General features: G+C 39.2%; 4 protein-coding genes and 1 pseudogene across 6 annotated transcripts in view; 1 reads left to right on the forward strand and 4 right to left on the reverse strand.

Annotated features, from left to right (window-relative positions):
* The window catches only part of LOC136239741 (cytochrome P450 4B1-like), a 34,898-nt gene extending 19,672 nt beyond the window's left edge, over positions 1-15,226 (reverse strand). Inside the window, exon 1 of one of the 3 annotated variants that reach the window (XM_066030469.1) lies at positions 14,971-15,226. In XM_066030469.1, coding sequence (XP_065886541.1) covers positions 14,971-15,159 — 189 coding nt within the window. In that variant the 5' untranslated portion in view covers positions 15,160-15,226. The remainder of the gene's footprint in view (positions 1-14,970) is intronic. The other 2 variants (XM_066030468.1, XM_066030467.1) reach the window with 2 other exon arrangements.
* Positions 7,758-10,184, reverse strand: LOC136241092 (uncharacterized). The gene is made up of 6 exons (XM_066032266.1): positions 9,995-10,184; positions 9,781-9,951; positions 9,543-9,724; positions 9,110-9,480; positions 8,855-9,056; positions 7,758-8,804 (listed from the first exon to the last, which is right to left on the reverse strand). The coding sequence occupies exons 1-6, from the start codon at positions 10,032-10,034 to the stop codon at positions 8,484-8,486; spliced, it is 1,287 nt and encodes a 428-aa protein (XP_065888338.1). The 5' UTR covers positions 10,035-10,184; the 3' UTR covers positions 7,758-8,483.
* LOC136241093 (uncharacterized) lies at positions 10,200-12,385 on the reverse strand. Its single transcript, XM_066032267.1, has 6 exons — positions 11,891-12,385; positions 11,358-11,836; positions 11,159-11,305; positions 11,018-11,104; positions 10,685-10,961; positions 10,200-10,636 (listed from the first exon to the last, which is right to left on the reverse strand). The coding sequence occupies exons 1-5, from the start codon at positions 12,291-12,293 to the stop codon at positions 10,689-10,691; spliced, it is 1,389 nt and encodes a 462-aa protein (XP_065888339.1). The 5' UTR covers positions 12,294-12,385; the 3' UTR covers positions 10,200-10,636; positions 10,685-10,688.
* Positions 15,227-16,851: 1,625 nt separating the features above from the next.
* Positions 16,852-23,106, forward strand: LOC136239745 (uncharacterized; annotated as a pseudogene).
* LOC136239933 (uncharacterized) lies at positions 22,855-26,185 on the reverse strand. The gene is made up of 9 exons (XM_066030675.1): positions 25,983-26,185; positions 25,788-25,926; positions 25,343-25,522; positions 25,081-25,285; positions 23,954-24,007; positions 23,715-23,898; positions 23,550-23,663; positions 23,376-23,498; positions 22,855-23,319 (listed from the first exon to the last, which is right to left on the reverse strand). The coding sequence occupies exons 1-8, from the start codon at positions 26,183-26,185 to the stop codon at positions 23,438-23,440; spliced, it is 1,140 nt and encodes a 379-aa protein (XP_065886747.1). The 3' UTR covers positions 22,855-23,319; positions 23,376-23,437.
* Between the last annotated feature and the right edge of the window lie 1,509 nt (positions 26,186-27,694).

A 27,694-nucleotide genomic window follows, 5' to 3' on the forward strand; every position in this document is an offset into this window, starting at 1 on the left:
AGCCTAATAGCATCAGATCGGCCATAGCTTTAACTTTCCTAATTCAAATGTAGTCCTCTAATGATTAGTCGTAACTCTTCTAAACTTCAACTTCTTTATCACTGAACACAGCTGGTAACATTCGGTGAGCTCATACTTCAACTTTTCCATGATTAAAATCGTATGGTCCAACATTGGCAAGTAGAAACTCTTAGTTAAAACATTAACTTTCCCACATGATCACTGAAAAACACTAGCCTGGAGCACTCAATGATGCAGTTACTTTTCTCAAGGTTTCCTGAAACACACAGTGAGCTAAGATTTCACAATCTCAGAACGAAGAGTTTCTGATGTGTAAATAGTTTGATTTCATTTCAGATCATTTGAACAACTTCTTAGTAATGCTTTCCTGACATAGCTAATGAGATCCATTTCACTTGGAAAGCAAAAGTAGCTACATGAGCAAGACATTTCCTATAGAGCTTCTTTTTGAAAGCATGCAGTGTAGCTAGCCATGATCCAGCAACAATTTTCCTAGTGAATGTTTGCAGAAGCATATATAACTATTCATGCTTTTGGTTAAGTTTGACTAAAAATAAAATTAACATGAATTTGCCAAATTGAGCAAATAATAATATTATATAGTGTGTCATCACAGTATACATTACTGGTGTATATGTAAGAGTCTAAGCCCTGATCATCCGCCCACGCGTCTCCATTTGTTGGCTAGGGAGTGACTAGAAACTAAGGCATGACTTGGAGTGGCCTTAATTAGTATTGTTGATGTTTTGCGCCCTGTTCAACCCTGATAACCAGCTGCACTGATCTAACCAGAAACACTAATTCTACAGCTCTGAACACTCCCATAGTTTGTTGTTCAACAATACTGCTCTGTTCTAGGTGCTGCCAACATTGAATTTCAATGCTGTGCAATTGTGATTATTCGTACAGGCCCCAATCAAAATGGCAGCCAGTCATTTACCATAGTTTTTAAAAGTGGGCGTGGTTTTGCAAAGCATCTATTGAAGTTTGGCAAAGAAGACCAGCTCAAGATTCACGACAAGTGGTGCCCAACGTGGGGTATGACCTCTACAGAAGAACCTAAAACATTAATTCCTTGGTGCTGGGTTTAAAGGCACCCGTAGAAGTATAGCTACTTCCAATTTTGTGAAAGTTATATTTCTCGCTTTGTCTACTTGTTTTTAGCCGGACTATCGTTTGGGAGAATGGTTCAGAGTGTTAAGTGTTGCCTTAAGAAGACGCTGGGTTGAAACTTTGATCAACTTAACACCTTGCTGATTGAAATTGAAGGTATCTTGAACTCCAGACCGTTAAATTATGTTGAGGATGACACAGGGGGTGTTGGGTACACGTTATCACCTTATCATCTTATCTACGGAAGGAAGATCACCAGTAATCCTAACTCTTCCCACTTTGAAGTAACTTAACTAAAAGAGCTAGTATTCATAGACATCTCCTACAGCAATTCACCAATCAGTGGCGCAAGGAATACTTGCTAGGATTGATAGAAGTTCGTAAGACCAATTCTAAGGCTAAAGGTGAATCTAGTATCTCAGTTGGCGATATCGTGGTTATGAAGGATGACTCAAAGAGAGTATTTTGGAACCTTGCCATTGTTGAGGATTTGCTTACGGGATCAGACGGACAAGATGCCACTGTGAAAGTAGGAGGTCTGGAAGGTGTGGACAGCTGTTTCGATGAAGTGTTAAACATTTGTATCCCCTAGAGGTGTCTGTGAACAAGACTGTAGATGAATCTACTGGAGTTGTGCCCAAACAGCGAAGAGAGGCAGCAGTAGCTGGAGAACTTAAGAGGAGACGTGCAAACTGCACAGTTAGATAGGTATAGACTAGGTTTTTTATTTGTTGTAGATTAGAACATTATTGAACTGTTTGATAATTATATTTATCACTCTCAAACACGGGGAGTGTAATAGGTTTTGTAATATTACGTACATATTTGCTGTATCACATAACTTTTTGTGTGCGTTAATAAGAATGATAAAACAGTGACACATGTAACTAGTCAGGTGCGAAGGAGACACTGATTGAAGTTTGGCGAAGAAGACCGGCTCAAGATTCATGACACACAGTATGTACAATGCACATATCGTGGACTCACCTTTGTCCTTCTTTATGTTCCACTTATTCTTGCTGACAGTGCTAGGTGTCAATTTATTGTTAGCGTATAATGCCATCCCTGTGCTGAATATCACATTTGTAGCGGGAATCATATTTTCTGTAGTGACTAGATTGATTGCAGAGGTACTTCTCATACTGTTAACACTGTGTAATTGGTTGAGCATAGTGGATAGTGAAGCATAATGGCCACTTTGCCTTTCAGTAATTGATAGTTGGGGTGTGCATTCAGATGTAAAATTAATTGTATGTACCATTCTTTCTTTTGATGCACTGATAATCCTATGGAAAAGTTACAGAATAACTAGGCATGTTCACTATTTGATAGTTACCACTCACAATGGCTGATAAGAACAAAATATCACTCGCATTCATATAAAATGTTTGAAAAATAATAGAGATCACTGAGAAAAATCCACAAAACACAAGAAGGGATCACTGGGATAAATCAACAAGGACTTACTCCAGCAATCCATTTTTGTTTCATGGATTTTTTTAGCAATTCCTATTCCTAATTTTAATATGATTAATTTTTGTACTTTTTATTGTAATCCATTTTCCACCCGTTATAGAGCATCACAAATGAAGAACAGTATGAGAAACACCTCTGCAATCAATTCAGTCACTACAAAAATTACAATTGAACATGTGTCAGACCAGGGGGGTAGGACAAGACCACGTGCACTACGAAGTACTAACAAAAATATTTTTATAAAACATGATCATACTATCTGTTGAAAGTAATAAATCACACAACAATGGTTGTACTGTAATCATTGATGATTACTGCTACTGTTAACATGAAAGTGGTGACCACCACATATTGTCATCACTGTAAGTCTAATTACTCCATAACGGCAGCGTTTTTATAATCATGACTCACACCATAAACAGCAAACTGAGTAGAATTGAAATAAGTATCACGCCCCAACACGCCCCTTCCTCTACTTTTAGTACAGAGACTATTCAGCTCACGTGAAATATTTTTAGGACTTGCGCAATATTCATTACGCGTTCACATGTCATGACCTACCCCCTGGTGTCAGACTATCAATTGCAAAGTGGCCATTTTGCTTAAGTTCCAGCTATGTGTTCCACCATTATAATTATAGTGTTACAAACAAAGCACCTCACTCAGTCCAGTCACTATGTAAATTGCTGCAGTTGGCAAAAAGCATGTCTCAGGCCAAAGCAATGTCGAACAGCAAAGAAATCAAGCCTGTACCATTATCCATAGCTGGCATCAGTCAGGCAGGCAGTCAGTCAGTCAGTTATCAGAATTTTATTGATTTCATAGAAACTTGTAGGAAAGATTTAAGAAGACATTTATGGGCTTGGTTATGCTGCCAAGTTAAAAGTGAGGTGAGTTTTAGGGTGACATTCTTGGGCAAGAAAACCCAAACCTCCATGATCCCTACTATACAGTACAGTATGATAAGGTTCTGCACTGTTCAGACCAACAATGTAAACTACTAAGCAAATACCTACAAGCATGAGAAAAAATTAAGAATTTTAAGTTCGATTAGGGATCATAAAAAAAAGAAACAAGGGAGGTCACTTACACCTGCAGATATACTAGTGGACATTTTAAATCCCTAATTCAGTTATGGTAGGTAGACTGAATTAGGGATTAAATGTCCACTAGCAGAGTTGGGGTAGCTACTTCAGAAAAGCACCTTTGGCTGTCACCAAAAAGAAATGGGACACAAAAGAGGACAAAGATATGCCCATGATGCGTGCATTATACATACTGCGGTATGCCAAAAGGCACATCTAGGGACGAAGCAACATCGAACAGTGAAAATTCAAGCTCATAGCCTTAGCTGTTATCGAGTCACACTTGTCTGAAGGCATCAGGTAGGCAGGCAGTTAGTCAGTCAGTAGAAAATTCCATTGAATAATTTTTTTTAAAATTGTAGCAATATTGGAAGCATTTAGGGTCGTACTGAAGGCACTTTTGGGCTTGGTTATACCTAACCAATACTGCTAAAGCACCAGGATGATATTGTGAAGCTGGGTTTTGGGATTTGGTCAAAAAACCCAAACCACTATGATCCCTAATATACCGTACTATCGTACTGTATGATACAAGTAATACTGGCCTGTCAACTTTGATTTTGTGAGATACTGACTAGTATGTAACATTTATACAATATTTGTATGTCATGCTCTTGTGTGTTGATATAAATTTGTAATTTGTGCCTAACCCTCAAATAAATTTTTTGGCTTCCTAGCTTGTTATGGTTGCAAATTTGCAGTTGAGAATATGTACATTGTAGAATATCTATAAACTTAGTCTTGCCAGCTAGCCTGTATTTTTTCTTTTGTTATCAGTTGGTCAGGCAGTCTGGTAACATGGCCAATAGCTACTAGCGCGGCAGCTTAAACCTCTGTTAATTAAATGACCTGCTAATGGATCATGAGTATCATTATTAATTTTTAAACTTAATTTGGGGGTTATGTACAGACCTCAATTATTGAGTATAACGTACATATAGATTGTTCTTAACCCTCTCACCGTCAGCGGTTTCGATTATAAACGCCCGTAGCATCACATTCTAATTGCCCTGTAACTTCAGTCGATCGTTCTAGTAGCCCCTGCGCTCATCCTGTAGTGGGCATGCCCTTAAGTGAACGGGAACAGGGATAACCGGTCTCTCGCGTACTATTGCGCGGTTAGATGATGCAATCGCGTACTTTCGGAACGTCGATAACAAGCATTGTAGACGATTCTTCGACGTGATAATGGTACTACTAATAAAGAGTAACAGTAAGGAAAGGGATTATATAGGTTGGAGTGGCGTATTGCTACTTTTGTATGCCTCTCGTGCTTGTATGCGCATGCGCGCTTGCTCAAATGCTGGAAAACCTGACTTATAGAGATAATCGCTTCAACTGTAAACAGGTTAGTGATGTTTATTGTATTATTACAAACACTGCTAGCCAGTTAAGTAGTGAAATTTCACATTTGGTTTCACTTAGATCGCTTTTCATACTTTAAAGTTATATAATGGATTTGTGGTTGCTCTTGTGTAAACAACAACTTCATAATCGAATTCCTTGTTCTATAGAGAGTAATTTGTAAGGCTCAAACGAATAGTTGATTATTCGGAACAATATTCGGCACAACTGTATTCAAATAATGAATTACGCAACGAATATTCGCACGTGCACCGTATAGGTAATAATTCAATAAAGGTAAGATGGCGGATGTTATTAGCAGTGAGTCTGATGTCGAGCAATATAGTGATAATGATTCACAAGGCGAAGAAGATGAAGAGGATAACGGGGAAGATATTAATGACGGGAGTACTACTGCTACTTCTACTAGTGAAGAAACTCGTAAATATAAATCGCAAGTGTGGAAGTTTTTTTACTAAAAAGAATGCAAAATCCGTTGTTTGCACACTTTGCAACAAAAGTTTAGCATATCATGGAGGCACCAGTTCGATGTTACAACATTTAAGCCGAAAACATCCTGCCAAAAATGTCGTGAAGACTTCAGACGGACGTAAGCAGACAAATTTAGATGTCTTTACCCGGAAGCGTGCCTGCTCCAATGAACGAGCTGGGGCGATCAGTGATAGGATAGCCAGCTTCATAGTGAAGGATTTACGCCCTATCAATTTAGTGGCTGGAAAAGGGTTTAAGGACCTCGTGACTTATCTGGAACCTGGCTATCACTTACCTTCTGCTACACACTTTACACATTTAATTGAGCGCAAATATGATGTTGTCAAAGAAAGATTTCGCCACATTTTACAGGAGCAAGCTGTGTATATCGCAATTACAGCTGATCTGTGGACAAGCGTTGCCACTGAAAGTTATATGACAGTTACATTTCACTACCTCGATGCACAGTGGCAGATGAAGAGTGTTGTATCTGGAACACTACCCTTGTGTGAAAGTCATACTGCTAACAATATTGTGACATGGATCAAAGAGCTGGTAGATGATGTAAGCATTGCTACAGAGAAGGTGGTGGCTTTTGTTCATGATAATTGCAAGAACATCGAAAATGCTGGAAACAGTTTAGAGGAAGTATATGGGTGGTTTTCTTTGGGCACACTTTGCAACTCTGTGTGAATGCTGGGTTGAAAATCCCAGCTATAAGTAATGTTGTAGCGGCAGGAAGGCGCCTGACAACTCATTTTCATAAGAGTGAACCAGCCCTGCGTGCTTTAAGAAATCGTCAAAGAGACATGAGGGTAGAACAACATCAGCTCATACAAGATGTGAAAACCCGTTGGAATAGTACTTACTACATGATTGAACATCTTATTGAACAGAGGTGGCCACTCACAGCTGTAATGTCGGACAGTACCATCACTAAATCTGGTGACAGGAATTTGGATCTTACATCGGAGCAGTGGGAGCTTCTTATAGCACTAAAAAAAATTGTTACATCCTTTACAGGTTGCCACCACTTATTTCAGCAAAGAATTCAATGTGTCTTCTTCAGCATTATATCCAGTGCTTCACGGGCTACTAAAATCTTTACAATGCGTTGATAATGATCTGCCAGCTATTCAACAGTGTAAAACCACAGTTGCTGAAGAAATTAAACAAAGGTGGAAACTAGACTCGTTAACATCTATCAATAAGGGAAGGATTCTTAAGAATGCACCTTTGATCTCTTGTATTGTAGATCCAAGGTTCAAAGAATGTAAATTCTTGGGAGCTAACAAACAATTTGAAGTTAAGACTGCTTTAACAACCTTGGTGTGAGAAGAGAAGGAAAGCTATGAGACTACACGGATTAGTCATCCGGAAGAATCCAATGGACCTGTTCCAAAGAAGAAATGTTCTGGCCCTGACATACTGTTAGGGGATGACTACACCAATGGTAGTGAAGATAATGAATCGGATTCTGATCCAATATTAAATGAGGTAGACCTGTTTTTCAAGGAAAGGCCTATTGATCGGGAAGAACCACCTTTGGTGTGGTGGAGAGAGAATCAGCACAGGTTCCCTATGATTTACAAAGTAGCAAGAAGGTTTCTTACCATACCTATTACTTCCACTCCTTCAGAACGAGTTTTTTTCTGCCGCAGGGTTGACTGTTACTCGATTACGCTCTTCACTAACACCTGAACATGTAAACATGTTGGTTTTCTTAAACAAGAACAGTTAGACAGTTAGCAAACTGTGATAGTAGTTGGCTACTTGTACTTGTAGTACATGTTAATGTTGTAGACAGTAACAAATATTATACTATTTTTCTATGTAATACATTGCTAAATATTCATGTAGCAAATATACAGTAAATGTACAAGCAGAGGAGGTACGACACAATATAAGCGCTAGCAAAAATTATTGACTATAATTGAATATTTTACATACCAATATGGACTCTGATTTGTCGCCGTACATGGAATTCGCTGTTTTAGCAACGGGAGGCTTAATCCATTATGTTATTCCAAGCTTTCCAGTGTTTAATGCTGTGTTGAGGGAAGTAAAGTTACAGTGGATGGATGAACATGGCGAGATACACGTGTTCGATGGATTTGCTCGCCACTGCCAGTTGTTAGACCATAAGCTTCCGGTAATTGCCAAGGTTCCAGTCTGCTACGACAATGCTTTCCTAATCGAGGTTTGAATAGTAGGCTATGCATGCATTTCTCGTTGATTCTATTTCACTTCAATGTAGAATATTAAAATAACAGTTAACACATTACATTTTATTAACATGCATCTTTTAAGATTATCTACAATTGTAAAGCTGATATTCATGACTCAATCTTTTACAGGCCAGGGAATTCAGTCGATCTATGGACACTGATGGTTACCAGTTTTTTGAAGGCAACCAAGTCTTCGTGATGTGGGAGTGGGAATGGCTAGAAGAAGAAGCAGATAGTGATTTTGAAAGTGATCAAAATGAAGATGATCAGAGCGAAACAGATAGTGATCTTGCTACAGATGACAATGAAACTGATGAAGAGGAGATTCCATCCATAACTCATTCTGTAACGTTCAAGTGTATTGGATCCACGAAAGAGTTACGCTATCAGGAAGTGCTGGCACTGGCAAAGCACAAGATTAAAAAGGGGGAGACAGTGGAAGTTAAGCTCCAAAAGGAGACTGATAATCCTGTCGATGCAAATGCCATTGCATTTATGTGCAATGCAGATAGTAAATGGGAGCGGATAGGCTATGTAGTTTCAGAGGCACTACCTAACGTACACGATGCACTTACCAAGAACAGAATAATCAATGTTTATTTTGACTGGATTAGGTACATTGTATATTTCAAGGATCCTGGTTGGTATGCTGGTATCATAGTCACCAGAAGTGGTAACTGGTCCAATACAGTAATGTTATGTTCTTCAAAAAAGTTTTGAAATATTATTTACTATTGTAATACGTATGTTCATGGGCTAAGGGGTGATATGTGTTTGGGGGTGGAGGCAAATCAACTGGTGCATTATGAAAGGTGGCACGGATTGACCCTGATTTGCGAACAGCAAATGTCACTCTATTGTCAGCTCCTAGTAGTTCGTATCTTGGGATTCGTTTTTCTCTCTTCTCTGTTCTCGGCTTGGAATTAAAGTCTGGCATCTGCCCCTCATAGAACCGGCTGTGTGATGAAGTGTGATAGTAGAAAGGCAAATCTGGGTCAATCCTCTTCACAAATTCACATGTCACTTTTCTCCAACCAAATAAAACCTAAACAAACATTAAGATGGATATGCAGGTAGCCAAACTATTCCTGATACCTCTTTTAGAGTGAAGTCTTTTCCGACAGTGTCACGGAGTACACTAAAAAAACATTCAACATCATCGGTTGTACTGGCTCGCGGATGTTCACATGGAATGTTGTTCACTGCACAGTACTGCTGTCTCCATTCTCGGGATTCAATGTTGGCTGCAATAGCAATCAAAGTCTCTCTACTAAAACCTCTTACATCACTGATGCTTCTGTACATCAGGATTAAAACTCCATGGAATGGTCATAATTTACAAAATATTACCTGTTTACTTCCAAAAGGCTGAAATCTTGAAGCCCATTCTCAGTATGCCATGGCATTAGCTCATCTAAAACATACTTGAGCAAGTCATTGTTGAACTGGCTACGCTGTGTGGATGTTAACCCTCGCTCATCACAGGAACGCCTCCAGTTGCGTATCACACGCAGATATTCAGCTTCAACTGTATAACCCTTTCTTTCCATCCATTTGATAACTGAGTCACTAAACAATCTCTCAACATCTTCAACTGACTGCTTGCGTACACCACTGAGAGCTGTGTATGTCAACCCAGCAGATGGATCATGCAAGGCTTCTTCAAATCTTTCAAGCTGAATATCTGCATGTCCTCCCTGTCTTAAGCTCTGGCCGATGCGCTGAAAAAAAAAAGCTGATTAAATCTTATCATACAGACAGAAAAACAATCAGCAGAGCATACCTTAAATATATGCCCTTCATCTTCACGTTCACAAAATTCCACACCTGTTATAGGGTGGATTTCCGGTACATAAAGATGCTTGTTGAAGGGTACACCTTTTGATACCCACATCATGACTTGGTGTTTGTACTCAAGTTGTGCCAAAATAGATCTTAACTTCTCTACCTTGGTCTCTTGCTTTCCTGCATCATGGATAAGTATTTAAAAACACCTTCTAAGTAGTTTGTCTACAACTAACCTTGTATCCAGGTGTGAAAAGCATAGCTTGTTGGCACAGTTCGAACTCTTAACCGGTCAATCACATCATCCTCAGTTGCACCTGATTCAGTCCAACCATGTATTTGCTGCAGTAAAGTAGTGTCCACAGCAGCATTGGGAACTGTGGCAGTGATTGATCCATCAGCATTGTCTGAAAAGTTATGTATAAAAAATCATTGCAACCTATTACATACAGAGAGGAGTGATCATTGCTGTCAGCTTTTCCAACTTCATTCGTGAGTATTTTGCTCTAGCTTCACTACGAATTTGAAAAACTGACAATGGTCGAGTATTTCCTTTTGTTCTGAGTGTGTTCCACTCACCATCAGTAGTAAAACCTTTAGAAGTACATTAAATCAAACAACTTATAATAAGACTATTAGTATTAGTACCTGCTACTTTCATATTTCTTGTTACCATTTCCTGAATAATGTTGTTGGCTAACTGACGGACCTTCATATCACCTAGACCTTTGTATGGTATACATTGCACAGGAACAGCATAAGGTTTAGTCCTCCTTTCTTCACAGCTGATCATGAAGACAAGGACATGTGTTGCCGCTGTTCGCTGGTGACGAGTAATTCCCTTGATGAAAGAAGTCAACCTTTGTCGAATACTAGTTAACTGTCTAGGAATGTTCTCTACTTGCCACAAACACTCATCTTGATCCTGGTCAAGCTTCTCTATAATCTCATTGATGTCTCTGTAGCATTTCCGGCCCATTTCATCTAGCTGACTTATTTCCTTGACTTTCCATGCAAGGGTTATTAAATCCTTTTCCTTGTAGTGATCTGACTGAAGCTTACTGGAATAAGCATCATTCGAGTTCTTCAATTCTAAGCACATCCTTGTATGATTATTGTCTATACATTTGTCCTACATACCTGATTAAACATACTGCAAGTCTTTAGCAATATCTTCCAAAATACGTCTCAATTCATTGGAGGCATGTTCTTGTACTAGGCCAACCTTCTTCACTGACTCCAAACGGCCAAGATATTTGTTGTATTGTTCCTGCAGTGCACCATCATTCAAGTCTACATCTCCGCTCCACTTCAACTTTACAGATTCTTTGAGACCCTTGACCAAGTCACATCCGTCTGCTTTGAGCCACCACCAGGCAGTTGGGTGAGATTTTGCAACTTCATCCAGGACACCTAACTGGAAAGTACAATAACAATTTGTCTATGTAAAAAAAACAACAAAAAAAACCATACTTGGATTTGAGAATTTAATGTTATGCCACTGGAGGCAATATCCCGTTGCAAAGTCCTTACAGAAAGTGCTGGTATATTTACTAAAGCCTGTAAATGTATAACACATAACATTTCATATTGCAATTTGTTTCAAATTCTTACTGTCATTGGGTCTCGTTTTCTTGACTGACCTTCTCCATCATTAGATGTTACACTCCACAGTGGTCCATGATGTAATGCTGTCCACTTATTACCAAATTGGACAAACATTGTTTGTTGCCATGAACGATAGTCAACTGGGCAAGTGATCTGTATAAAAAAAAACATTGATAGTTGTACAAAATTAATAGTAATCGAATACCTGGTTTATATCATCACAGATATAAAAGCTAGCCATGTACTCTATCAAACCCATTGGCATACGATCAGTTGGAAATCTAGGAGTACCATCAGCCCTTAGTGACCCTATTCCCTTAGCCAAGTTGTACAGCACATTTGTACGCCTGCTATTTCTCAATTTCACCATAGCTTTTGAAGCGTGGCTGAGAAAATCATCAGGTACAGATACACACATTTCAGATGTCATGTATGCAGAAAGCAATGTTGACAACACTTGCAATTTTACAACTGCCGAAAGCTTGTCAAATAAGTAATAAATGGTGGAAGGATCATCGTTATCTGTTTGTATGTTGTCGCAAACATTACTGGGACTCCTTCTGGGTGTGCTGACAGCACTTGCTGATGGCTTATTCTTCACTGTAGCATAGAACTTCTCAGCCTCCTTAGCTGTTTTAAACCTCTTAGACAGCCAACTAACAGTTTTGAATCGGCAAGCAGCAGCTATAGAAAATAAGCCTTATATGAAACATGTGTATACAGTGATTAAAATCTTACCAGTTCTCCGCAGATTGCTTTTAGTTCTCTTCTGCAAAAATTCTCCAGCACTATTCCAAAACATATCCTGTTCGTGGGTTGGCCAACTGTCTCCAGATGAATGAAACAACACAAATTCTACAAGTGCCTTGATTTCTGCATCAGACCACTTTTCTCCAGAATTTTGTGTAGTTTGGTTAACAGGAGAGGGCTGGCCCAGCTTTTGAAACGGTAACCTTCTCTGTCGTGGTGACACGCGGACGGTGGCATTCTGTGAGGCACGAGGCGATTCATTCTGTACCCTCTCTCGTAGAGGCGTTCTCTTGGCGCTCCTTTGAGGTGTTTGCAGTGTAGGTGAGGTCCTGGGTCGCTTTGTAGCCACGTTTTCAGGCGTTGGTGTTCTCGCGGAACCATCTGAGTCCATCACATTGGCGCATTTAACAAGCACGTGATGCGTATTTCCTATTGACGCGATTTACTTCCCGGGAGTAGTGGGGTTGAATGGGGTAGACAACTCATAATGTCTTATCATGTTATAAATTTGATATATTTCAAAGCTGGAGCAAAATTGAGACAGGTAAATGGTTCCTGTACAAAATGTATCGGCTCACGTGCACGTGTCGTACCTCCTCTGATGTACAAGTTTCATCTTCTCTAACTCCTAAATGTCTTCATGGGTGGAGACTGGTGGCTATTGGTCCTTGCCATGTCAGCTGCTGAATAAGCATAATAAGTGTGTGTACACATGGTACAGCATTACAAGTGACCAAAAAATTTAATACCTGGTCTGGCTATAATTAACCACTACATTACTCAATTAGCTTTATAAACTAACACACAGTAAGAACAGACGAATACTTCGGATATTGGATATTCGGTACAACAGGAAGTAATTATTCGGTCAGCAATTACCACTATTCGTTTGAGCCTTAGTAATTTGATATATAGCTTTATATCTGTCATGATGTGTGGAGACCATACTGTGGATGCGTATTCAATTACTGGTCTGACGTAACTGAAGTATGTTTGTGATCTTAAGACATTAGAACATTGTTTCAAGTTTCTTTGCAGGAATGCAAGCGTAGATTTAGCTTTATTGCAAATACATGCAATGTGGTCTGACCAGGAGAATGGTAATGCAGAGGTATTTAGTAGATTTCACTTTATTTATGGTGTTGTTATAAAGTTTGTATATCGAGTTGATGGGGGACCGTTTGTTGGTAATTGTAAGGTGTCACATTTAGATAGGTTAAATTTCATCTGCCAAGTAATAGCCCACTCACTTAGTATGTCTAGATCTCGTTGCAGTCTTACTATGCCATCACTACATTGCATTTGTCAGCAAACTATCAGATCTGCCATCATAATATCGTACCCTCGAATATGGTAAAGAGTGTATTCATACGATTGCTTCACTTATTAGAGCTTGTAAGGTTTGAGGTTGAGCTTGCAAGGTTTGAGGCTAACCAACTGAATTTCCAGTCTGTCAAGGGGTTGTACTGGTACTGAGAGAGGAATGAGTAAACCATAAGTATCAACATAAAGGGGAATGGAGTAATGGTGCTGTGATAGTGCTACATACCCACAGAAGGCAGAGTGAAACCATTTTGGATCACATGATCAAATAGAACACGTGAGCTGCATTCTTTGTACCTGCTGCAATGGTGAGTAGAATGTATTCCCAATGCAAGCAGATTTCTGTCCTGCCTGCATTCCGGGGATATTCATGGTAAACTATAAAAACACAGCACCAACCCAAAGGAAACCAGCCAATGGAAAGGGGTCACCTAAATCACCATGAAAGGAAAACGAAGTTTAGGGAGGTGGGTGTTGGGGAAAATCGACAAACTGCTACAAGTTAGCACTGTGAAACTGCAGAACTCTCCACTGCTACAGCACTACCATATGAGCAGAAATTTTGGCGTGAAATTAAAATTGGCGAATGCTCACAAAATTGCCAAATTAAAATCTCGCCATTAGTGTTTCTAATATTTAACCAATTGAATAGGCGAAAGATCAAGCAAGAAGCAAGGTGGTGTATCTAGATCGATGTACTACTGGAGGTCAGCCAGCGGTTAATCAAACAATTCTACAATTGTCTGTATAAATATCACAGATTAAGGAGGTCCTATACTATTTTACCAAACAAAGATACCGCTTGGGGAAGATATACCTCAAGAAACACGCAGCGGAGCCGGATCGTAACTAGCTACTTGTCATGGAGAATGTTCCCAATCACTTCGTTTCCTTTTGCTACACTGTCATGGATTCTCCATCTCACATGAAACTCTCTCCAGTGTGTGGGCTAACGAAGTAAACGTACATACATCTTTGTAAACGAGAAGCCAGCTATACAATTTGCTACCACGCGGGACTCCATTTTGCATTTCATCAAATTAAACTCTTGCCAAATACAAATTATAAAGCAAACATCAAATATTCTGCTCGCCAAAATTTCTGCTTATACGGTATTTATAGACCTAGCAAAGAAGGTCAAACCAGACTTGTGTAGCTTCCCTTGAACAATACCAGTCAGGTAGGTAACCCACAGGAGGTTAAGTCTACCCAAAGTATTCAATCATGAGTAGGTAAGTGGAATCCATAAACATGTGGATTTCATTACTCTATGAAATCACTGAACTTGAGCAAGGAGGGATTCCACTGCAGACATGACAGAGGTCACCATACTAGAAAGTTGGTAGAAGCTGATACAAGGGATTGCAGAATCTTTGCAATACAGGAAGTCACCAGAAACATGACCTATCAAAGTTGTGGCGATCACATTTTTCGGTTGGCGCTTTACAGTTTTGTTGCAAACATTCTGCAACCCTCTGTACCTTTTCCAGCACTGTGCCTACAAACACACAGAGTGCATGGATGGTTACAACCCCTCAATTAAACGTTTTAAACCTACGGTTAAATTAGCAATAATTGGCTATGTTACCAGACTGTCATTTTTTCCCGACCAAATGATAAAAGGAGACTACTATAAATTATCAGTACTGAATAAGTTGTCATCATCCTTGCGGTAGTCTTGCTGCTACACGCATTCAGGACAGGCACCTAGTACAGCTATGTAATATACATATTGCAGTACTTACTTTTGACACATGTCCCAAAATCCAGTGTCGTGGAGGACAAGGCAATGAGCGAAGATACATGACATCACGACACCACGTAATCCACGAGACAACCACACGAATGATAGTGGACAAGTTTACCAACGTGACCAATACAATAACAAGAAGGCCAACCATAAGAGAATAAGTCAAGTAGAGAGCCAAATTCATTTTTCTGCCAGAGCTGTGTGATGAGTCACTAACGTCTCGCGTGGCCAGACCGCTTTTTTCCGTGTATTGGGTGGGGAAAAGACCATCGACAGACACACCTACAAACTAGGCTCTACCACTAATTAACTACCCCCTTTCGCGAGGAAGGCAACTAAACAAACACTCTCACATATTGACATTTTACAGAAATGTATTGTCAGGGGCAGATTCAGGGGGGTTCAAATGGTTCCATGGAACCCCCCTTTTGAAAGAGCCTCTCTTACTCGAGATACTCTAATAGAGCAGTCAAATCGAGATACTCTAATAGAGCAGTCACAGTAGTCTTTTGAGGAGCAGTGTAGCAAGCTATAATTAGCAATGTATACAGTTATAAATAAGTAAATGAGGGCATCTATGGTGAGGGGCAGCACGTGCTTTTTATTCAGTTGTCCAGCACGTGCTTTCTTTGTGCTGGGGGTGGTATGGTGAGGGGCAGCTATTGTCAGCAGGTGATGACTTTTTTTTTTTTTTGGTCTTCAACTTACAGCTAGGCTGAAGTTGCAATTCCAAAGTGGAACCCCCCTTTTTAAAAGTCTGGATCCACCCCTGATTGTGAATGGCGTATTTCACTATCCCGCCCTTTTCGAAGGGGGTAACAATCGCCCAATGTTTAGTGAGTCAGTAAATTCTATCCAGGTAATCCTAATGCTTGTTTTAGTGTTGTTGTTCTATACCATATCAGGGGCTGATCCAGGGAGGGTGGATATATAGGGTGGCTAATAATTTATAATAGTATCCATTACCCTATTATTTTGTTTTAATCCTTTTTTACGGTGGCCGGTTCAGGGCGTTTCTCACTTCTTTTCTTAGTTATTTCCGAGAAATTTCTCAGTTATTTCTCATTTATTTCTCACTTACCAATATTTTCTCACTTATTTCTTGGATAATTTCTCGATTTTTTCTCATTTCTCAAATTTTTTCTCGCTTCTCAGTTACGATTTCTCAGTTGTTTCTCAGATATTTCTCAGTTATGCATACTTTGATAAACGCGGGTTAGTCTTGACCCTAGTCAATTTTACCAGTTGTCGGCCAGGAAGGATCCACACTCAGTCACTGCCGAGCGCCTCGTGAACTTCCAAACCGCCACCCTGATGGCTGTTGCAGGTTCTCCTGCTCTGCATCAGCTAAATGATGAAGATGAACTCCTAAAACAGTATTTTGATAGAGGCTATATTTATAGAGACATCAGAGATTTTATGGAGACGTATTCCTAACTGATGATCAACTTAGAAGAAGACTAAGTCGTCTTGGACTAAAGCGACGGGGGAAGGATGTTGACTCTCCTTTGCAAGAAGTAGAGGAGGCAATTGAGGTTTACCGTTATATATTGTATCATAGATTATATATTCCCTACTGGCTATTAAAGTAACGTCACTGAGGGGCTTCATTTGGAATGGAAGTAACTGTTAAGTTACCAGTTTAGACAGGGCCGGAGCCCAGAGATTTTGAGTGGTCCGGCCATCCATGGACTGCAATGGAGGTCATGCATATACTATACTTCTTATTGATCTGATGTGATTTTTAGATCATATGTGATACTCAACTGCATGTGCTAAGCACACACAGCATGTCAAGTTAGGGGGATCTGGGGGCATGCTTCCCAGGATAATTTTTGAAAATAGATGCTTTGAAATGGCATCTGGAAGCTGCAAAGCCTCTTTCTCCTTTTTGATAACATTAAGGATAGCACTATATCCTGGTAATTTTGTGCTACAGTGCCAATTAATTCAATTTCATAGCTAATTTTACTTTCAAAGTTTCAGTGAAAGCTTATAGTTCTTTGAGATACAGAAGTCATTGGGTTTGTAATTGCTAATGCATGCATGTCATGCTCACATGCATGATCAATTAGCCCAATGCAGTGCAATGCAGATGACGCACCGGAACTTTTAGGTGATTTGAGGACAATTAACATAGGTGTAATGGCTTAGACTAAGTAGAACAGTGGCTATATTTTATACCAAATGCTCTATTAGAGTGTTGCGATGACTGTTCTATTAGAGTATATTATGATGACTGCTCTATTAGAGTATCTCGATCTTTTTTCATATTCAAAAGTGGTCCGGCCAATGCCGGACCGGCCGGACCGTGGGCTCCGGCCCTGAACAGTTTAGATGAGACACTCCACTATTGGATTGGAAACCGAGACTGGAAACCTACCTAATCCATCCGCCATTTGTACTGTGCACAGTAGATTTTATGTACCGTAACATGTTTTACTTGCTGGTGAGTCAGTAGACTATGGAATGGCTATTCATGGTGCATGTACTGATGTTTGTTAATTACAAGTTTGACAAGCGCAAAAGTTAAAATAAGAGGCAGAAGTTGCCTAAACTATCCTTGTTTGCCATGCCATTTTCACAAAACTAACTCCTTCCTCATACATGCAATAAACCCACAATAACTTGGAGACATGTAGCTGCCAAGTGTGGCTACCAGTTCATACAGGTGTACTATGAATAGCACACTAGAGCACAATTACAAACCACAGTGGCATAAGTAAATACAGCAGTTATGCTACCTAGGAGGGTGGGGGCCTGTACAATACAATTAATTTTGGAATCACTGTTCCCAAGTGAGACCAGGGGAAAAACCAGACAGGCAACCTTTTTGTTGCCTGCCCAGAAAAATCCATGTGCATCGGCTGCATCCACCCTCACAAAAATGTATGCTTCAGTCCAAGTCCGTAACAGCAGCACCGCCTTTAACTCCACTCTAGGTCTACAAACTTGTCAGGAAAATCACAAATGGGAGGGTGGGAGGGAAGGTAGCCTACACTTACAAAATGATAGCGTAGAATTAAACATGTGTCCACACATTTGACTTTATATACTTACCTCCCTCGCATGTGCACTTGCATTACATATTCCAGAATGAGGTTATTTTCCGTCTAATTCACAAAGCTCAACCGACATAAAATACCAGTAGAGAGCCAATCACCTCCCAAGAAACAACCATTAGAGGGCAGCTACATCCAGAGGGCAGCTATAAAAACTCTAAGACCATAATATTATTGCTTAGGGACCTGGAATAAACAACACAGCCACCACCATTTGGCTCAGGAGGAGGAGGGGAGGGGTGGGGGGTTAAATTTACAATCAAGTGCTAATAAGACTAGTGTACGTGTTTATTTGTTTTATTTGAAATGTATGTGTGCATCGGTTATGCATTTTTACACAGAAGGAAAGAGGCGAGTCCGGACGAGATATTGGCTATAGGTTGCTCCATCAACGTTTGACACAGAAACATAAGTTAAAGGTGGGAAGGTACGGTTCTATATAGAATGTGTATTGCTGTTGAGGCTTTAGTGTCACAATTACTATTTCTTACAGAGATACTGTTATGATGTTATCTGCTATACATGATCCTGTTGGTGCCCAAGAAAGGAGACTGAAAAGAAGATAATATCATAGCAAGGTATGCATAGTGTGCATTTTCATCATTAATGTGCATTACACCCATACCAGCTAATCATACTTGTTACTAGGCTTTCTGTATAGCCTCTTTGCAATTCTCTTCCATTATAAAAGTCCTGTTAATATTCACATATACAGTACGATACTACTGTATATTAGGGAACATGAAAGTTTAGGCTTTCTGGCAAAAAATACCCAATAACAAGCCTCCGTTTTCCTTCATGACAGCTTGGCAGAATTTGTTAGCTATAACCTAGTCCATAAATGTCTTCAAAATGAACCCAAACCCCTCAAAGAAATTTTAATGAAATTTAATTTTCTATTTAACAAACATTTTCTACTAACTGATGCCTTCAGCCAAGCATAGTTCTACTTTAGATAAAGGTATACAAATACAAAAAGAAGTGATATCTAATCAAAAACAGCCAAGCTGTAAAAAAAGGTGTGGCCCCTAAAAAGGTCAAGGTGAAAAAAGATGTGAAATCCAAGGTGGCGGCCAAGAAATGGCTGTGATGGTAGGTTAATGGTAAAAATTTTAATAACAACAATTCAGGTGAATTTGGTGCCACTTGGTCTTGGCACAAAATTCACCTGAATTGTCGTTATTTAATTTTTTACCATTAACCTACCATCACAGCCATTTCTTGGCCGCCACCTTGGATTTCACATCTTTTTTCACCTTGGCCTTTTTAGGGGCCGCACCTTTTTTTACAGCTTGGCTGTTTTTGATTAGATTATATAAATGAGTACTAAGAATAATAAGAAATGTAGTTAATTGGTAGGTTGTCCTGTACTATTTTGTATGTGTCCCGGGCCTAATAATAATAATACCTGTATGTACCGTTCATAATTAGTATCTCTGTACCTTGATTATGGTGTCATTGTGTATATAACTAACTTCATGCAGGGCCCTGATTTTGTGTGGCACATGGATGGGTACGACAAGCTGAAACCTTTCGGCTTCTGTATACATGGATGTATAGATGGGTTAGTGTATTACGTGAACGTTACAGTACATGTATGGTGTGAATCTGAGATGTGACCTTGTGGTTTTGTCACTTGTAAATACCAGGGACTGTAAGATAGTTACTGTAACCCCAAGAACGAAAGAAAGACAGAAATATTCAATGTGGATGTTGACATATTCATACATAGCTATAGTGCTTACAACTACAAACACAGTAAACATTAAATGAAGCCAAACACATTGTATCATCAATTTTACTGGGATAGCAGAAGCCAGTTGCATTCCTATAGTTATTAACACCTGGTTTTGCTTTGGTGTCAGGTTGAAAACTATGCTATCTTACTCATAGCTATAACTTTGATATTACCAATTGGCTGTACTGTTTCATGCAAGAATCCTATGCCTGTGTGTGACAACTGCTTGTGCTAGCAAGACTATAGCTAAACATCATCAATTAAGTTATATATCACCGGAAGCACTTGTACATAATTATAGTCACACTAAAATATTTAGTGATTGTGCTGCTGGTGTGTATCCTTGTTATAATAGATATTTCCGATATTGGCATACTAGTGGTTATTGGTGATTGTCACATGCAGGTATTCCCGTCACATAATGTGGCTACACGTGGCACCATCTAACAACGACCCATACGTAATAGCAGGATATTACCTGGAGTGTGTTAAGACAATACAAGGTACAATTACTGTAAAATTCATCTGCTAATGTGTACATTTACCATTTTAGGTTGTCCAAGCATTGTACGGTCTGACCGAGGAACAGAAAACTGTAATGTCGCCTTTCTGCAACCATTTTTGCGTAGAGATGGCGAAGACAGTTTAAAGGTGAAAAAAGCTTTATGTATGGCAAATCTACATCCAATCAGGTTTGCAATGAATAAATTGATGTTCAAAAATTAATAATAGTCATTCTTACCAGTGTATTGAAGCATGGTGGGGACAGTTGAGGAAGAATGGAGCTAGTTGGTGGATGGATTTTTTTAAGGTGGATATGCAGTGTTTGCATTGAAAGTGCATTACCCTTACTGTATTAAAGGAGTTACAGTCAAATGGAGAAATTGATGATTCTAATGCAGTTCATATGTAAGTTAATTTATTTGGTGTGTTGTGTTTGTAATATAGATTGTTAGAGGTTTATGGTATACTATACCAACAGTGGTACATGTGTGAACTTTAGAGGTTCAGACAATTTCTGCATCGTTTTAAACCAGCACTTGACAGCTATATACTGTATATTCAGTATTTTTCAAGGTACATATTTTTTTTTGCAAATGGGATATCTTTCATTAATTTTAATAGTGAAAGTGGTCAAAACTATTAGAATGTCTAGGCATCCCAATACACTGCATCCACGTATACATACATTAGAATATATAATGGAGAGATATGTTTCACGAGTAGTTTGTATTAGTCTAGAATAATGCCCCTTATTAATCATTTGTACATGTTGCACATGTATACTGAACTATGCAAAATACTATAATACCATATATGTACAAATTTTCAAGGGACATAATTTTAATGGTTGCTTGGCTTTCTGCAAATTTTTCATCCTTGAAAATTTAGGGTTAGCTCTATACTTTCTAATAGATAATCTCAGTGAAAAACAAGTGATCCTCAAAAACAAAATTGCATAAATACTGAAATTTGTCATTCCACAAAAATTACGTATGTGTAACTCTAAAATTTGTACTTATATGCTATAATGTACCACTCTGCGTGGGAAGTTCAAAGGCACCGCCAGTGCCATAATTTGTATATTGCACTGCTGCAGACCACAGCGAGTGCATTATAACTTATAATGCACTGGTTGCGGTTTTGTAGACCACAACGAGTGCATTATAAGTTATAATGCACCGACCGCAGTGCAATATACAGATATTGCACTGGCTGTGGTTTTGTGCAGCATAGCACAAGTGCCGGTGGCGAAGACCACTACGACACCTCACCTAATAGGTGGAAAGACACTTCACAGATCACTCGAATTCTTTTATAACCTGACATGTAAAGGTCGATTGTGCCATAACGTCACCAATACGCATAATGTTTACAAGCAGCCAATGGTGATCGAAAAAGCCAACGCGGGTAGCCACCACTCTAGTCTACATATATATATATATAAACGTACTTATACACCTTACTAGTCTGGTGCCATCTTAGCCCAGATTAAACTGTAGTCCACTTCGACAATGACTCAATAAAACAAATATATTCTAAATAATACTAACCTTTACGTTCGATTGTGGTAACCGGTTTTGTCATGCCACCAGATTCGAGTTTAGCCGGTGTGAACAGTAAGAATTAGACTAGTATCGTTTAGTAGTTAGGTTTTGTTTACTTAAACCGTCTATTTAGCTGCTTTTTTTCGCTCGAGAGAATCGCTATGGCGATTAGTCTGGCGCTTAGTCTATATAGCGATTGAGTGATCACGGCTGGCATGCTGAGCACTACATGATGAGAGTCGAACAGCGAATTCAGGTTAGTGATATAACCCATAGCGTACTAGCTTTCAATATCTCAGGTGGCTGTAGTACTGCAGGGTGAACGTCACCGCAACGTCCGGCTTGGTTACCCACAATTGATGTTAGAAACCTGGCCTTTATAAGTGTTACAGCTGTCTTGTGAGACTCTCCCCACCTATTAGGTGAGTGGTACATAACAGTACAACGTGCACTCGTGCTCTGCCTGTATAAACGCACTTGCCTTCGGGCCTGACGGCCCTCAGGCTCGTGCGTTTATATCAGGCAGAGCACTCGTGGCTGTTGTATAACTATATAATATACATCATTGATTGTTTCCAGATATTGCCATAAAAACAATGTCAATGTGTATGTACGTGCATGACGAAACCATCATGTTGCTTTACTAGATTTCTGTGTAGGGATTGTTTACGTTATGCATTCACGGAATTTATTCAGGATGAGTTAACAAGAATTGCTGAAGAGTGGAATACTCATCACATAAGACAGAGTGCACAAAATCCAGGGGGTGTCGCTGATGTTTTGTATTTTCTGCCACATATTTAATATATTTATTTTTGCACTTGTTGCTTTATGTCATCAATGCTTTAAAGGTGCACTGTCTTACAAACATCCAGTGTGTAGCGATGGCTGAGGACTACAGCATTTTAAAGCCCAGACTGGTGATCACAGAATTTGATAATTTAGCCAATTATGTGATGGCTGATGCAAATATCCAAAAGCCAACTAATGCCGAGGAAGGACTGGCAATCTATAGACTATTAAAAACCGCATTAGAAGATTAATATTACATCATCTACAAGATCATTTATAACAACTGTTAAGATCAATCATACAAATGTAAATGTTGCTCTCACATCACTCTGTGGTTCGCAGTAATTGTAGAACCTCTGGTACAGATTTACGAGCTTTGGGGTCATAATTTAAACAAGCTTTACAAATGTTTTGCCTCGACTCATCAAGATGCCCAATATATGGGAGCTGTTTAGTCATTATCTTGCCCAGTAAATGGTGCTGGCTCTTAACATCCCCCAAGCATGACGCTCGCCGTACAGCTCTAGCAGCACCATTCCGAAAGCCCAGACATCAGAAGCTGTTCCAGCGGCTCCTTGAAATGTCTCTGGTGCTGCGTAGTATGCAGTACCTATCATCCCCACTTGTGTCATAGTGGCACGTCCCATTTTTATCCTTGCCAACCCCATATCTGTCATGTAGACATGCAGTGTACCCCTCTCAATCTGTAATGTTTATGTGATGTAAAATCAGCTGGTCAGGATTATTTCAAAATGCTCACTAGTATATTAGGCGGTTTCACATCCCTGTGTATCATTGGAGGGTTCTGGCTGTGCATGTATGCTAGAGCCTGTGCAGTTTGCTCTGCGATGGATGTTTTATCAAGAATATCAAACCATTTCTTCTAAAACAAACCATAAAACATATGCTGCATAATATACTTAAACATACCTACTTAAATAATAGATGAAACAAATCGTTTCCTTCCACAAAATTTGTGATGATTGGTATGCAGTTGTCCTGGTGTGTGTATCCCATAAACAGCACAATATTGGGATGGCAAAGAACACTACATATACATATAGACAGCATAAAGTGAAAAGCATAATAATATGCAAACCTCAACGCTTTTATTTCATTCATGTGGTCTACATCAGCAGATTTATCCATCTTTAGTTGTGTTACGGCTACTAGTGTACCGGCTACTAGTATACCATTAAAATCTGAAACGTACACAGTACCAAATCCTCCTTCACCCAGTTGGTTTCCCAATTGTATTGATGAAGCGGGTATCAAACATGCACCTGAATTGGATCACACAGTTAAATACTAGCAAATCAAAGTATAAAAATACTATACCAATATTATTGCCATGTTTTCCCTCCTTATCATTTTCAACATTTTCATGTCTTCCTATAAACAGCACATTTTAAAGTTAGCACTGTGCCAGGAGTACAGTACACAGACTGTACAGACCAAACACCCTGTGTAAAGTAACACCTTGGCCTAATAGTCAGCCTGTATTTTTCTTTTTGTCATTTGGTCAAGAAATAACAACCCAACCAAATGATAAAAGAAAAAAAAAATACAGGTCCTACAATGATCACATGATGCCATGGATACAATACAAGATGAATTTTGGGAACTAACAGCTACATGAAGATGGAATAATTCAGCTAACAAGCCAGGTAACAAAATAATACAAACAAAATGAGACAAACAAATACACAACAAACAATCATTGTAACATGAAATCATACTCTTAATCTTGCGTCTACTGGCACACCTGGCATCGAGCCTTGGAACTCACTGTTCCACCTGAAAACAGCTTAGGAAATAAAGAGGCACTAGCCACAAACAATCAGTAATCCAGTGGCCTTTCTCTGTGGTCGTTAATTCCTCCACTGTTATCATTGTGAATAGCAAAGTAAACCAGGTGTGGCACTTAATTAACTGTTTTGTACTGGGCATTATATAGAATTACATGTCCATTCAAGTTATCAGCATGAACTGGTGTAAACATTATGTTTGTGCCTTTGTTCATAGGCGAATCTATCCCCGGTTAGTACATGTCTCTAGGCCTCATAGTTTTCAAGAACATTAATTATTATTTACTCATTATTATTCATTTATGACGTAACTTTAACCGCATTTCTTATCATTCTTAGTACTTGGTTGCATAATTATTATTAAAGCTTTACAGTGACCAGCACTGAAGGTCTGACAGCAACATGTGCTGCAGCGTTAGGATTACCTAACCTAACAAACTGGAACTTGAGACTTAAAGAAGAATACATGACCTAGCTAACATTAAGGTGAAACAGAAGAGGGCCAAAGAAAGGAAAAAAATCCCAGGATTCAAAGAAAGCCCTCCTACCCCAGGATTTGAACTGCAGGCCACCCAATGTCTAGTCGAACACCACGCTCAGTCTCCTCCAGGAGGGATGGCTATGCTGAACTATCTAAATTGCTTCAAAGTATTATACCTGGCTGGTTGGGTATCTGATTGGGTCGCGGGTTGGACACTTCACTGGGTTGATGGTTAAGCACCTGACTGGGCTGTGGGCTCGTTGGATGCCAAGTCTCTATCTGATTTCTGTCACCTGGAATCTGTATCACTGCAGCTGGTAATGCTGGTGTCTGATTTGCTTTAATCACACTCTCTTCTATTTCAGGCTTTTCCTTGTCACACTGCAATAATTATACATTATTATGTACATGGTAATATCAACATGTAACTTACTATACCTGTACACAATAAATTTTTGTTTTTGATGGATAATATCCATGTAAATGAATATACTCGGCTAAATTCCACCGATTTCCATTGATGTTTTTTGACAATCTGTTTCCTTGTGGATCAGCTAAAAAGTACTCATATCTTCCTTCCTGTGCTGCTATTGTAAAAAAACTCCTCCTTAGCCTTCTCTATCACTTCTTCATAAGTGGCTGCTGGTGGTAAAGATACACTGGTCAATGGACCCAACTCTTTACATCTTTTCCCACACTGCTTAATATCGTCATACTTCATGCCTCCCATTGAAATCTGAAATTGAGTACTTACGTATATTAGTACACATGGTATCACAATAAGAGTCTATAAGGTACAAAAACGTGATACCTAATAGTATACATGTGCAGCAAATAGCCCATGGGAATAAAAATTTTCAACTTTTATTACGGTGCATGATACCTTAGTTAGCAAAGCTGTTCTAGTAGCTTTCAGTTCCTTAGACTTTAAGCTCTTGCCTCGGTTTAAGCTCTTGTCTCGGCTGCTAATCTGTGCAGCTTTATACCTAGCAATTAACTCAGCTTTGTTGTGACCTAGTGTCCTAGTATAGGATATCCGCATTGTGTCATCAACTACCAAAGATACGTTTGTACATACCAGTTCCACTCTGTGGAGAAATTCCACCACAAACCGTTGCTGACTTGACTGAAATGACGCTGAACTAACGAGGAAGTAGGTCGTGAAGAGTGTGCCTGATCATTTGAGCAAGTACCACTACTGGAAAGCATTTCTTGGGCCTGTTCTTTGGATATCTTCCCAGCCTTGATGCATTCGTATAAAAAGCCAACTTCATGAGACATTCTTGTGAATCTATCTTATCCGACGGAATCCACCACGTGTTGTCACCTGCAAAACTGCGCGCTGTGTAGGTGCGCACGAGACTAACCCACGTAGCTAGTGAGAAATAATTGAGAAATATCTGAGAAACAACTGAGAAATCGTAACTGAGAAGCGAGAAACATTTGAGAAATGAGAAAAAATCGAGAAATTATCCGAGAAACTATTGGTAAGTGAGAAATAAATGAGAAATAACTGAGAAATTTCTCGGAAATAACTGAGAAAAGAAGTGAGAAACGCCCGGAACCGGCCACCGTACTTTTTTGTATCTTTTCTTTTCTGTACTGTTTGCTTGTACATACATAGCCATATACATTATGTAATTTTTCCTCGAATTTTTCATTCTTGCATGCACGTGTCTTTTACAAAACCCGCAAGGTAATCATACAGAATAGAAGGACAGCACATTTTCCTTGGATGTTTTCTTTTGAAAGCTTCACAAATATTATCAATATTTAGTGGAATGTCAAAGATATGAATTTCCAAAGCTCCTAGCCACTCCCTCTAAATCCTGGATCAGCGCCTGCATATGCGTATTTTGTACCGTACGCGTACGGTACGATTTTCCGCCGGTAGCTACCATACGCGTACAGTATAGGTACAGGGGCGGATCTAGGATTTCAGAAGGGGGGGTGCTAACATAATGGTTGGTTGACTAAGAAAAGCGAAACTGGTTACAACTATAGGTATAGTGTGCGAAGCACACTCAGCTTGCAGAGCACTATCTAGGGGGGTCTGGGGGCATGCCCCCAAGAAAAATTTTTGCAAATTAAGCCTAATCAGTATTAAAATTTGGCAATATTTTGGCTGAAAAATGATGCCACTTTGCACTTTGTTTAAGTGATTCACAATGCTTTCACAATACTAGTAATTAAAGCATTGTGAGTCACCTAAGTGTAATAATAATGAAATGACACCACTATTCCAGAACAGTTGTAATATAGCTACTAGCTGCATGTCATTTAAGGCCACAGCCAGTAACTAAAAATATATTCTTTATATAAAGAACATGCAGGAAGGAGAAGGATGCAGCTACACATATGATCAATACTTGCCATTAATTTTGTGTTTTAAATAACTTAATTTAGCGGTACACTAAATTTAGCAATTTTAGAGTTTGGTTTTTTGCTAATTGATTACATCAATTCACGAATTAATAAAATTTATATGGTAAATTCATCAATATACAAGATTGCTAAATTTAGTGTATTGCTTGGCTTAAGGTATATAGCTAGTGTGCTTTACAGTCTGATGGTTCAAACTATAACATCCAAACAGTAACAATGAAGAGAGGGCTTGAGAGGGCAAGTACACTCACTATATGTATACGTAGTCTGTAGAGTACGCATATATGTAGAATTTTCCAACTAGGGGGGTCTGGGGTGATGCTCCCTCTGGAAATTTTTGGAATATAGCTATCACAAGATTGAATCTGGAAGCTATTGTTAACCAAATACTCTATTGTACTGAAA

This window comes from Dysidea avara, chromosome 12 (genome assembly GCF_963678975.1).
Source record: "Dysidea avara chromosome 12, odDysAvar1.4, whole genome shotgun sequence".
Classification (NCBI taxonomy): Eukaryota; Metazoa; Porifera; class Demospongiae; order Dictyoceratida; family Dysideidae; genus Dysidea; species Dysidea avara.

Coding starts and splice junctions, on each gene's coding strand:
- LOC136241093 (XM_066032267.1), bottom strand. CDS start 12,293: ATGGACTCAGATGGTTCCGCGAGAACACCAACGCCTGAAAACGTGGCT. Junction 11,105..11,158: donor GAAAACGAGACCCAATGACA/GTAAGAATTTGA, acceptor ATACATTTACAG/GCTTTAGTAAATATACCAGC. Junction 10,962..11,017: donor CATTAAATTCTCAAATCCAA/GTATGGTTTTTT, acceptor TGTACTTTCCAG/TTAGGTGTCCTGGATGAAGT.
- LOC136241092 (XM_066032266.1), bottom strand. CDS start 10,034: ATGAAGTTGGAAAAGCTGACAGCAATGATCACTCCTCTCT. Junction 9,725..9,780: donor TTTTCACACCTGGATACAAG/GTTAGTTGTAGA, acceptor TCCATGATGCAG/GAAAGCAAGAGACCAAGGTA. Junction 9,057..9,109: donor AGCCTTTTGGAAGTAAACAG/GTAATATTTTGT, acceptor CCTGATGTACAG/AAGCATCAGTGATGTAAGAG.
- LOC136239933 (XM_066030675.1), bottom strand. CDS start 26,185: ATGTCTCATGAAGTTGGCTTTTTATACGAATGCATCAAGGCTGGGAAG. Junction 25,927..25,982: donor TTCTCCACAGAGTGGAACTG/GTATGTACAAAC, acceptor ATCCTATACTAG/GACACTAGGTCACAACAAAG. Junction 25,286..25,342: donor CAAAAATTTATTGTGTACAG/GTATAGTAAGTT, acceptor TAATTATTGCAG/TGTGACAAGGAAAAGCCTGA.